The 12468-nt window shown below is 46.2% G+C and overlaps 1 protein-coding gene across 1 annotated transcript in view; it reads left to right on the top strand.

Moving 5' to 3' along the window:
- Nucleotides 1-12468, top strand: part of LOC147427416 (vacuolar protein sorting-associated protein 2 homolog 1-like) — a 47327-nt gene that overhangs the window by 18105 nt on the left and 16754 nt on the right. The window contains exons 2-3 of the mRNA XM_086497345.1: nucleotides 369-613; nucleotides 688-818. Of these exons, the coding sequence (XP_086353471.1) occupies nucleotides 577-613; nucleotides 688-818 (168 nt within the window). The 5' untranslated portion in view covers nucleotides 369-576. The remainder of the gene's footprint in view (nucleotides 1-368; nucleotides 614-687; nucleotides 819-12468) is intronic.

The following is a 12468-nucleotide window of genomic DNA, read 5'->3' as shown; positions in this document are numbered from 1 at the left end:
TAAAACATTTTCAAGTAAGTATTGGTTTTTCTTTATCTATTTTTTGTTTATAGAAAATTTAGGTGATTTGGTTTCTCTTCTTTATCCGTTTTCTTGTGTGCCTTGCTTTTGTGTTTTATGGAAGTGTTTTAGCCTCTCTTTTAATTCGTAAGCTCATCTTTATATATTGTGTTGCAGTATAGAGAATTTGGTGGTTCTTTAGAAACTGCCTCAAAGAAATTTTCAGAGGTTAAGACTTTAGAATCTAAATATCTTTTCTGCTTAGGGTTTAAATATTCATGCATAATGCCATTGCCTGTAATTTAATACATGGTTTCTCCTTGCACATCCTGTTGGAATTATTATTAACTTTCAAATAATTTGTGCAGGAAATACCTTTACTTGAGACAATCTTTGCGGGCTGCAACTAAGGATTCAGTAAAGAAATAGGATTCATTTTGCCGCTCTGATCTTTTTGAGGATACATAGGGTTAGCTAAATTCCCCCCACCCCCCCCACAAAAACACACACACACACACACACGCGCGCGCGCGCATACATCTTGCAAAGGTTGCTCTCCTTAAATAAGGCTACAACATGAGTTTCCTTTTTGGCAAGAAGAAGACACCTGCAGGTATGCCATTCTTTCCATGTGTTTGTGTTTGCAAATTCTTAGACTTTTTGATCACCCCTTTTGTAAACGTCCAGAACTACTTAGGGAGAACAAGCGCATGCTTGATAAGTCGATCCGAGAGATAGAGAGGGAGAGGCAGAGCTTGCAGGCCCAAGAAAAGAAGCTGATTGTTGAAATAAAGAAGACAGCAAAACAAAATCAGATGGTATGCCTTTGCTCCGCCTCTCATATTCATCTTTTATTAAACATATAAATTTTATATAAAACATGGCAACATCTAGTTTTTGAAAAGTAGCTTCTAAGAAAATCAGGTTTGCATGTGAAGAGGTGCACCTGTATGCTTTAATGTTACTAAAGATGTTCATTAGTCAAAGAATTGTTGTGACTTCTCGTTATGTGGACTTAATTGGTTGACAGCCTGAATTAAAACTTCAACTTAAAACCAAGTCAATAATAATCTCCATGGTCTGTCAAATTGGCAGTGGATGATGCGAAGTAGCAGCAACATGTGCTGTTTTAAGGGGCACAAAACAACAGCTATCGGTGCAAGATACTTATCTGAAATTGGGCAGTTGTACCTCTACTCTTTAGACACACCAATGCACAAGAGGGTACCCCCATCAACCGGGCAGCCACAGATGAAGCGATAGTACATACAAATATCTACACTGTCAGAACTGGCAGCCCAAGAGAAGGGGTTGCACTACTCTACAGTGTGAGAGAAAGGGCAGATTGTGCAGGTAGGGCTGTCAGAGTGGCTGGCGGAAAAGGTGAATTGGATGCTGAACAGAGCAGCAACAGGTGATGGTAGCCCTCTCCGACTGTACACAGCTGCGTGGCCTCAAACGACTCGCCGTAGATCTCGTTTTTGGATCAGCCGTGATCTGCTGGACCGCCCACTACCCATGTGGATCTCCCTCCTCTGCAACTGGTCCCAACCTCAGATCTGCAATGTACAATACCCAAGAAAGAGTTGGGAGAGAGAGAGAGAGAGAGAGAGAGAGAGAGAGAGAGAGAGAGAGAGAGAGAGAGAGAGAGGTTTTAACGTCCGTTGGAGGCCGAAATCGACCTATGCTTCCATGGAGGGAAAACGAAGGATGAGTGCCCTTTCTTTCGAGGTTTCCGCATTGCTTCCATTTTTCTTGTTGCCCACTCTCCAAGCTCTTGTGTGCATCGGCTCATGAACCCCCATCAAAGCCATGAGCTCTTTTACCTCTTTGTCCACATTATCTTTGTCTTTAAGGCTGCAAATTCTCACATGTAAAGCACGCACACGTCTTCTTTGCTCCTCCTCTAGTGTCAGATTAATAATAGTGGGTGTGGACGTGGACGTTATTTGCTTGCCTTTTCCTTTCTTGGCAACCTCGATCCATTTTTCGGCTTTATCCGCCTTCTGTCAAGTCTTTGTAATAACATCCACCCAAGAAGTCATCATTTCTTCGTGCTGCTCTTCTCCCTCTTTGATGGCCCGTACTTGCTCCTTGATCGTGTTGAGTTCTTCTATTACTGAGGGTTGCAATTCTCCCTCTTCAAGTGTGTTTCTTGATCGTGCTTCAGCGAGATCCTTCTCGAGTGACGCAATCTCTTCATCCTGAGCCATCACACGATCTTCTAGTGCATTTATCTTGCTTTCTTGGATCAACACGCGTCCTTCGAACATTTTATTGTGCCCAATAGGTTGCGGTTCATCTTGGTAATGGTTTCCGTCATTTCTTCTTATCATTCTGCTTCCTCATGCTTAATCGTCGCCAAAAAAATGAGAGCCACACTATGTGCACATATGTTTCCACATTATGCATACATTTTCTCCCGCATCAAGCATACATTTTGCGTACCCTTGCAATTTCTGCAAAAAAATCTGCAATCTGACATTTTTCTCAATTTCTGCCTGCAATCAAACTCTGAAAATTCTAAAAATTTTCTGCAATTTGATTGCTGAAAATTTTGAAAATTTGAAAATTTCTTGTTGCACACTGTCTGTGTCGAACCTGTACTTGCCGGGGGAGGGGGGAGATGGATTTGGGGACGAGAGTGGCTTGGAGAGAGAGAGAGAGAGAGAGAGAGAGAGAGAGAGAGAGAGAGAGAGAGAGAGTGGCGGAGTTCCACTTCAAGACTGTAAGTAATGGCCCCAAACTGTGGTGGCCCTTCTGGGATTTTTTTTTTTTTTTTTTTTGCAAGAAAAGAGATCCTTCCATTAGTTAATGATAACTGCCTGAAGGCTACAAACCTCCTCTACAAGAGAGGTCTACAACAAAAACATGGCGAGACTCTCCCAGTGAGAAAAAAATAGGTACAATGAGGACTAAATCACGAGATGGGAGGAGGAAAAAGCCACATTGGTGGTCGATAGTGTCATCTAGGGGCACCTTGAACCATGGTGAAGAAAGGCCCTGGGTGCCATAGTCGCAAGAAAGCCTCTCGGCCCCTCCCGCATGCAGTCAGAGCTGCCTTGAAGTCTCTCAAACTGTGACCCCTAAGTGTGTGTATCAGCTTCAACTAAATGTTCGGAACAGTCTGTGCGGGTGGAACAAGCCGAGCCTCGAAGATGTGGAAGCAGCAGACCTACCAAATGAACCTGAATGTCAGGCCGCAAATGAGCTCCCAACACCACTCTTTGTTATTGCACCACTCCTGAGGGATGAGCTTTGTGGCAAGCTATAGTGTTCGACCCCCCTGGATCACTATCATCTTGCTGGTGGAGGCAAGCTCAAAGTGGAGTGTTGGGCCCGTGAGATGGACCAAGCTGCAGCACCCCAAGTGTATTGTTGGGCTCTAGCATCAGCCGGAGAACCCGAAGCCAAACCTGCTGTGCAATGGGGCACTCCCTGAAACAATGTCGTTGACTCTCCACAAGATGGCCACAGGCCGCACATGCTGCCGAGAAGCTGTTGTGTACCAACCAATTCTGCTGTATCCCTGTGTGCTACCAGCCACTGAAATATAGTAACTCTCCGCGGCTGCTTGCTGTCCCATAACCGCTCCCAAAAAACTGACAAGAACTCAGCTGTGAGACCCTCCTCTTGCCAGTGAAGTGCAGCAGCTGCTCGTGAAGTGCAGTAGCTGGGCGAGCCTCTCAGTGTGCTATGAATATGTGCCCCAAACGGGCTGTGTACTAGAAAAAGGGAGTCCTTGGGTGGTCGGCTGAATCACTCTCCTGGGTCCCAATGCACTCGTGCCAGGGGGCGGCTCTCCCAAGCCCAAAGCCGCTAGTGTCCTGACTCAAGATGTGTTGGGTCAAGATCGATGACACAAGTCCTCCCACAGATGCCGACAACTCTAATCCTCTAAAAACAGACTCCGCAACCTGTGGGGCCTCTACTGAAACTTTGTGAAGCTGGCCCTCTCCCTGAATCTCGAAAAACATGGGGGGCACTATCTCCGAGCAAGCCCTAATGGCAATGAGGACCTCCAGGCGTGTGAAGGCCCCCATCCACCTGGGAGCTGTGCCTCTAAAGGGGTGTGCCACTGTCACAAATTGCTAACGTGTCAAGCCACTGAAGAACGGAACCAACCTGCAGATCCCGACCAAGGAGCCTAAACCCTAGAAGTAGTAGAAGAAGAAGCAGCAGCAAAAGAAATTTCTCCACAAAATCTCCCGTTGTGAATTTAGATGATATGGTAGCTATATGGACGCCAGCGATTTACGTTGACAGTGCCACGTGGAAGCCTGTACAAAATTCCCCGTTTTATGTTGACTATTGACGTGCAGAGCTATACAGATTCCTGCTTTTGCGTTGGCAGCTTTTGAGCATCTGCTTTTGGGCTAGTTGCTTTTGAGTTTGAAAGATTTTCATGTAATTGCTTTTTATGGCCAAGGGCCTTTAAATATGAGCAAAGGGCCTTTAAATATAAGCAAAGGGCTCATTGTCTGGCATACTTCAGTACGGAGGTGCAGAGGGTGGAGTACCGACAATGTATTGAATTCAAGCAATATAAAGAAACACCGAAAGGGGCAGCAACGTTTGGGGCCAGTACTCTCTTGGGGTGGAATTCCACCACTCCTCGTCTCGTGTGTTGTGCATCTCTTTCAGTTCAGTTGTTATTTGAAGTGCCTAAAGTTGTTCAGTCTGTTCTTTTCCGTTGGCACGTGGTGCTTGTCCCGTGACAGTGGTATCAGAGCTTCAGGCGTGTGCTTTTCTGAAAGAATACCGGTCCCACCAAAGAGAAGACAGAGCAAACGGGCGCTTCCAAAGTGTAGTGGAATTTTATTTGAAGTATCTTCGTGTCTTGACCCCGGACGTATTAGCCACTCCCACCCTTACTTCTGTTAGACTTACACCACTCTGCTGCCTCATAGGTCTAGGGCATACTTGTACGGCTAGTATGTCTCCAAGATGGCCACCCATAGTCTAGGTTGTACCTGGTCCGGCCGCCCGAGTTTGGGGCCGGCCACCCACTTTGTCCAAGCGCCCTCATATATTTCCATATATCATTTATGTTGGGTCGTGGGGGATTTCTCCAGGCTTTGCCCTGCCTCCCCATGGGCACCTATTTATGGGGCCAGGGGGGTACCCACTTCCATCATCTGGTTATTGTGTATTGGGTCTTCTGCTCATGGTAGTCATGAGGGGCTGATCGCCCCCTCTTCACCATATCTTGCATTTGTGGTCTCTCTCTCTCTCTCTCTCTCTCTCTCTCTCTCTCTCTCTCTCTCTCTCTCTCTCTCTCTCTCTCTCTCTCTCGCGTGCGCGCGCTTCCGCACATGCGCACTCTCACATGGTGTCAGTAGCTTTAGGCTCTCGATGATCCAAGGGCGCATCTCTGCATCAAGATTTCTATTTAAGGGATCAGCAACAACGAGCGTTTCTGTTAAAGGAGCACATATCTGCCAACGTTTTTGCATGCACCAGACAAGCGATTGAAATCTGCGTTTTTTTGTGGCGGGGGAACCTCCTCAACTTGCGGTTTTGCATTTACACATGGTGTTTTTGCTTCTGGCTGCCAGCGCTACTGTTTTTGGGCAATTTCGTCGCGGAAAATCTCCTTCTTCCATTAGCGTTTTTGGCTGCCATTTGCGTTTTTGGACAGTTGCTGCGTTTTTGCAGCAGAGGGGACAACGCTCAGATTTGCTCCACCAGATCTTGCCTACGACACACGGCCTTGCATCCGGTGCATTGCCGGTCTTGTTCCTCTTCAGTTCCTCTTCAGATTAGCAGCTTTCAGCCAAACACCTACTATGTTTTCAGCCCACCTCGGGTTGTTATATTGATTCCCCGCCCTCCCTACACCCTCTGCACCGCTCCGAACCATGCCAGGAGCGTACGAGCACGCTGAAAATCGCTGGACAGCAGTGTTTCATCACCTTGCAGTTATGTTTATGGGTGGACAGCAGCCTCTCGGCTTGTGTTTTTCACAGAGGATGAAGTTACCTTGTAAGGTGCAGCGGAACGAATGTTGAACTTTGCTCAAGATGAGTGCTCCGAACTGTGCTCAAGGGTTCCTTTTACTTACGGAATGGAGAGCCTTCCGTTCTTTAATGAGAGAGTGCAATGGATACAAACAAGTGAACGGACACTCTGAGTGAAGGTGCTGAGACTGAGAGATAGAGAAAAGAGAATACGACACCAGAGATGTTGTAAAACCGTCCTCCGAAGGCCCCACTTTGATGGCAAGAGTGGTCTACATTTGATTGCACAATCTGGTACAAGATGCTGAATGCAAATATAATGGCTATGTCGATGTCGACGGAGTGGATGACGAGGACGATGCTAAGGCTGAAAACTGAGTGCTTGGGATGCTTCTTGTTGGGTCCTCTTTTCTTGCTTGGAATGGTTGAATCTGTTGGCTTCTATTGGCTGAATTTACTGATGAAAAACGCTGATATGGCTGAGGTAAAAACGCTGAGTTTGGCTGGGGTTTCCTTGCCGAAGTAGCTGCTGCAATGTGCACTTGTTCGCTGAAATTGCCCTTGCTGAAAACGCTGGACAGCTGCTGTAAAAACGCTGAAAGGGGCTGGCTGAAAAACGCTAAGCAGCAGGGGAAACAAACGCTCATTGAAGAAGCTTGTGTTACTGAATTCGCTGGCTGAAAACATTGCTTGGAAACGCCAATGCAAGGCTGAATTTGCTAAGCAAAAACGCTGGCTGAGGTTGCTCCAAAACGCTAGGTTGAGGGGGGGGGGGAAATCGTCTTGCTGAGAAGGGTCTCCAGAGGCCTGCTGCACTTGAGTGCCTGATGCTCTCCTTCTTCTTCTGCCAGATAGTGCTAGCCCTAGGTTGCTTATATATTGTCACGTGACACATCCAACCCTATGTGTCCGTGGACAAGCTACAACACGACAAGGGTTCAGTCAGTCCAGTCAAGTCTAGATTAGCAGTGATCTAGCACTTTTGTGAGTCTATTCGTAGACCGTGCATGCCCATTCACTGAGTGTAGATGCATATCCTCTGGTTGCACACAGCATGATCATTAGTATTCCCTTCAAAATCCATCAGATTCAGTCAGGGGAATTTTTCAGTGCATTTAGCCTATTTTCCCTATTTTTGGTTATTTTCACTTATTATTTTTAAGTGACTTTCCAACAAAAGTAGGTAGGGCAATTTTGCTAAGTTAATAAATAAGCAAACCCAAGTTAGCACTTTCTGGCAGAAGAGGCAGCAGGAGCTTCCTGCTCAACAGGCAACTTCTCAGTAGTACCCCAGTACTTGGCGTTTTGGAGCTCCCAACCTCGCCATACCATCAGCACCCCTTAGCATTTTTGGATACACACATCAGACAGCGTTTTTCCTTGCAGTCACCGCCGGCAACAGCAGATCCCTAGCGATTTCACCCATTGCATGATCGCCCCATCATCAGGCAGCCTAGCGTTTTCCAATTGCAACCGTCATCAGCGTTTTTGGATTTCTGGCCCAGATCAGCACTGGCGTTTTTGCTAGCATCAGCGTTTTTGGTATTTTAGCCTCAGCGACATCAGAACCACAACATTTTCAGCCTATAGCAGAGTAACCCTTTGAAGCATTGCAGAGATCCACCATTTTCAGCCCTTAAAACGCAGCCAAAACAGTCAATTTCAGCCACCGAAACAGTCCTGAAAATCAGCAGATAGAAGACCATAGATTTCAGCCATCAAGTCGTCGTCGTCGTCACCGTCGTCGTCATCGGCATAGTCCAAGTTGCATCAGTCCATTGCATACGCATTGTACCACTTTGTGCAATCAGTAAGTAGACCACTCTCGCCGACGAGAGTGGGGCCTTCGGAGGAGGGTTTTACGTCGTCTCTGGTGTCGTATCTCTCTTCTCTCTCTCTCTCAGCCTCATACACTTGCACGCACATTGTCCATTCACCTTGTTCGTGATCATAGCACTTTCCATTAAGAACGGAAGGCTCTCCCTTCCATAAGAACTAAAAGGAACCCTTGAGCACAGTTCGGAGCACTCATCTTGAGCAAAGCGCAAACAATCATTCCGCTGCACCTAACATTGGTATCAGAGCTTTGGCAGTGTTCTGTATCACTCAAGGAAAGAACCACAAGAATTTTTTTTGCTTGTTGAGGTCGCACGAACCCAAGTTTACTTGGGCGTGTCGATTCCTAATCGTGTTTTGTTGAAGAGTGACAGGAATCCCAAGAAAGAAGGGCTTGTCCAGCCTCCCCTTGTGTCTCTTTTCACTCATTGAGAACGGACCGTGCACTTAGCGGCCGGCCAATCGAAGTGAGGTGGGAAAAAGCAACCTTGGTGTGAGCGCAAGGCCGCCAAGGGGTGCGCCCGCGGAAAAGAGTAGAATTCGGGTGAAGAGAAGATCCTTCTCAACGCGATTTGCAAGCGAAAGAAAACCTCAAGAACCTCAAGATCCTCAAGAACCTCAAGAACCAAGACCCTCAAGAACCCAAGTTCCTCGTGAACTTAAGAACCAAAGATCATAGTGCATGGTCGTCACCCGAAGCGGAATGGATACTTCGCATACAGGTGATGAGCATGAGAGAGGCGGCGAAGATTTTTCCCCACCAAGAGACTTTTTCGACCCTCCCCCTTCGCCATCTACGCCACGAGTTGCACTCACTCCTATGGAGATGATGGTCAAGTCGATGTTGGACATGATGGCACAACAACAAGAAACGAATCGAGTTGCATTGGCACAACTCGCCAGCAAAGCAGAACAACAAGAAGCTAGGGACCGTGAGCACGACGACAGAATTGCAAGAATTGCCGTAGACCAAGAAGCCAAGGACCGCGAGCGCGACGAAAGAAATGCCAGACATGCCGCACAACAGAAAGACAAGCGTCTTGCTTTAGAACACAAGCGCGACGCAAGAAAAGAAAGAAAAGAACTAAGGAGGAAGCAGCAGCACGAGCCGCGGCCTTGGAGGCCGAGTGTGAAGCTCGAAGGAAGCTACCCACTCAAGAATTGCTTGCCCAAGTCCTAGCCTCGAAGACCGAACCACCCAAAGATCGTGGGAGTTCCTCAAGTGGTGCAAGCCACGACGCGGATTCCAACCGTCCAGTCACAGAGAAGTCGACTTTCAGTAAGTATGACGATAAGATGGATGCTACGGTTATTCATTCTTGGTTGCATCAATTTAATGCTTATTTTGCGACAACTAAGAAGACAGGAAATAGCAAAGTTTTGACGGCAGCCATGTACCTTACCGGTGATGCCATCAATTGGTACCACGCATGGCAAGAGGCACAGCTAGGTGCGCACTTAGAGGAAGCCGACGGATTCACGCCCCTTTCTTTCGATTGGGCTGATTTCCAAGACAAGCTCAAGGCGCGGTTTATGCCACCTCAGTACCTCGCACGATTGAAAGACGATTAGCGCTCTCTCAAGCAAAATGGTATGCCGGTCATGTCTTTTTCTAATCGTGTTTTGCAGCTAGGCACTCAATTACGAAAATCGGATGATGAGCGCAAAGAGGCTTTTCTCTTTGGATTGGACGAGTATATCAAGTACGATGTCAAGGTACTCGATCCAATCGATCTCAACAAGGCGGTAGCGATTGCTCTCGCCCAGGAGATGAAGCACAACAAGGGAAAGCCTAAGGAGAACAAGACTTCTACAAGTACCTCGCAGACTTTTTAGAACCCTTAGAACGGTAAGAGCGGTAAGAATGATAACTCTTCTAATCAATCTTCCAAGAGTTTCTCATCAAAGAATTCTTCAAATGAATCTAAGGGTAAGGCTAACACAATTGCTAAACCTAAGCTTACTCTAGATGAAAAGGTAGCACAAGGAATTGTAGGAGGTTACATCACGTCAGAAGAACAAAGCACTTATTCTAAGGAAGGTTGTTGTTTTCATTGTCACATTAAGGGTCACATAAAAAGAACATGTCCTAAGCTTGAATCGAATGAATCTAAAGAACCCACAACACCCACTTCCTCTGTCAATGCAATGAATGATAACACGAGTGTGTCCTAAGTTTCTCAGGACCCTCCCATTGATGATTCTCTCATTAAATGTTATGGTCGTACGTCGGGGCACCGTTTTGTCATATTGTTAAGACCCAGGTAGTATGCATGATGTGATCAGTTCCTCTCTTGTTGAGAGAGCCCGCCTCAAAGTTAGTCCGAGATCTCCTATCGAGGTCTCTGGCTTTCGTTCCGGTATGGACGCTCTCATCACGAAGGAGTGTCTTGATGTGTTGTTTGCAATTCAACAAACTGCCTTCACTAGAAGATTTATTGTTTCTCCTCTCTCAGGATGTGATATGATTTTGGGCATTCGATGGTTTCGTGAGACTAACGCTCTCATTGATTTTGAGACTAACACTTTAACTCTCAATGCCAAAAGTGATTCTCCTACCGTCATTCATGGAGAGGACATTGCTCCTTCTCCATCTCTCATTGCTAATATGCAGGACAAGGTTGAAAGGATTCAGGATAAGGAGATTCTCTCAATCTCTTTTTCTCCACAGCATGACCCACAGGATTTGCATGATTATGAGAAGCATGATGATTTGAAGGATAATGATTTGCATGATGATTTGGATGACAATGACAAGCATGATGATTTGCATGATCAAGATGTGATTTCTCACAAGCACGATGAGCTGCATGAAGATGATGTGATTGTTTACAAGGATAATGTGTTAGTGGATGCTTTTTCTAGCAAAGTTAACCTCGTCGCAGATTCGATCAGTCACGAAGAACCGATCTTGGCTCTCGAGCCTAGGTCCAAAGAACCCTCACAGGAAGTATTATGTGTTCGCATGATTGATCACACACGCATTGTTCGAATGTTTCATTCGTGATCGTTTCCTGTATTTTAGTCAGCATCGTTATGTGATCCCTTTTCCTAGGCATGACATATTGTATGTTGAGCACGTTTCTCTCATGGATGAGCACAAATGTATGCGGATTGTTCATGAAAAGCTAAAAAGTTTGTATGTCAGGAAGTCACATTCCATGTCTCTTCCTTGGCATGACACAGTTTCCGAAAGAGCACATGAAAGTATGAGCACCCAGCATGCGCATTTCCATTGTGATTTGCCACAGTTGATTGATTTCGATCAAACAGAAAAGATTCGATCTCATTGTTTGCATGTGTCTCATGAACGGGTTGTCACTCCGTCTCTATGTTCATCTACATTGCATACACAGTCTTTAGAGAAGACAATATTTTTTTCCTTCACTTTACATGGAATGGGACTTTAGTGACTTGAACTCTCTTGGAGAGTGTACTCGCAAGATGTGGGAGATCAGGCATCATCCCGCGACTACTTCCGGAGTCACTCGGAGCTTGGCTTGGATGGTAGTGCAGTTGCTCTTCTACACTCGTGATCATTTGGATTGCTACCTTCAGAGTTGCTTACACTCACCCTCGGTAACCTTATAGTAGACTTATCCCTCGACTTGGGCAGTAGGCCACTCCCAATGTCACGTGACACATCCAACCCTTGTTCGTGGACAAGCTATAGCATGATCAGGGTTCAGTTCAGTCAAGTCAATCTAGAATAGGAAGTGATCTGGCACTTTTGTGAGTCTGTTCGCAGACCGTACATGTCCAGACACTTAGATTAGATGCATATCCTCTGGTTATACACAACATGACCATCAGATTCCTGTCAGATCCCATCAGTAGCATTTTTACAATGCATAGGCCTATTTTCCCTATTTTTGACATTTTTCACTTATTATTTTTAAGTGACTTTTGTTGGAAAGTAGGTAGGGCAATTTTGCTAAGTTTGTATATAAGCAAACCAGAGCTAGCACTTTCTGGCAGAAGAGGCAGCAGGAGCACTCGCTCAATAGACAACTTCTTAGTAGAACCCCAAGAGGCCTAGCGTTTCTGCATCAGCATGACAGCCCTAGCGTTTTTCATCTACAGACCAGCCTTGGCGATTTGTGCACAGTAGATCAGCCCGGCGTCATCACGACACAACAGATCAGCCTAGCGTTTTGCATTTGTAGAACATCCGGCGACACCAGAACCATCTTCAGCCCTAGCGTTTTTGATTTGCAAATCAGCCCCAGCGTTTTGCAGATTCACTGCGACGGAACACCAAGAAGCATCAGCATTTTCAGTTTTCAGCCCTTAGACATCGCAGATCAAGTTTCGAACCTCGCAAATCTCACCTTCCCGCAGCAATTTCTCGCTGCACGGTCAGTTTCTGCAAGGTTTACAGTTTCAGCCCGGGAAACGCAGATTTCAGCATCTGCGTTTTCAGCGTGTCGTCGTCGCATCGTCGCATCGTCATCGTCACCGACATAGAGTCAGTATTCAGCAGATTAAGATTTGCAGATTTCAGCCATTAGCGTTTTCAGATTTCAACCCGTCTCATCGTTGTCCTCATCGTCGTCGACATTGTCGGCAAGTCCAAGCATTGTAGAGATTTGTGCAATCAATAGTAGATGGCTCGCGCCATAGAGAGTGGGGCCTTCGGAGGAGGGTTTTACGTCTCTTGTGTCGTATTCTC

This window comes from Adiantum capillus-veneris, chromosome 23, assembly GCF_014529385.1.
Source record: "Adiantum capillus-veneris isolate H3 chromosome 23, ASM1452938v2, whole genome shotgun sequence".
Classification (NCBI taxonomy): domain Eukaryota; kingdom Viridiplantae; phylum Streptophyta; class Polypodiopsida; order Polypodiales; family Pteridaceae; genus Adiantum; species Adiantum capillus-veneris.
The sequence above is the reverse complement of the archived record's forward strand: the minus strand, read 5'-3'. Positions and strand labels throughout refer to the sequence as shown.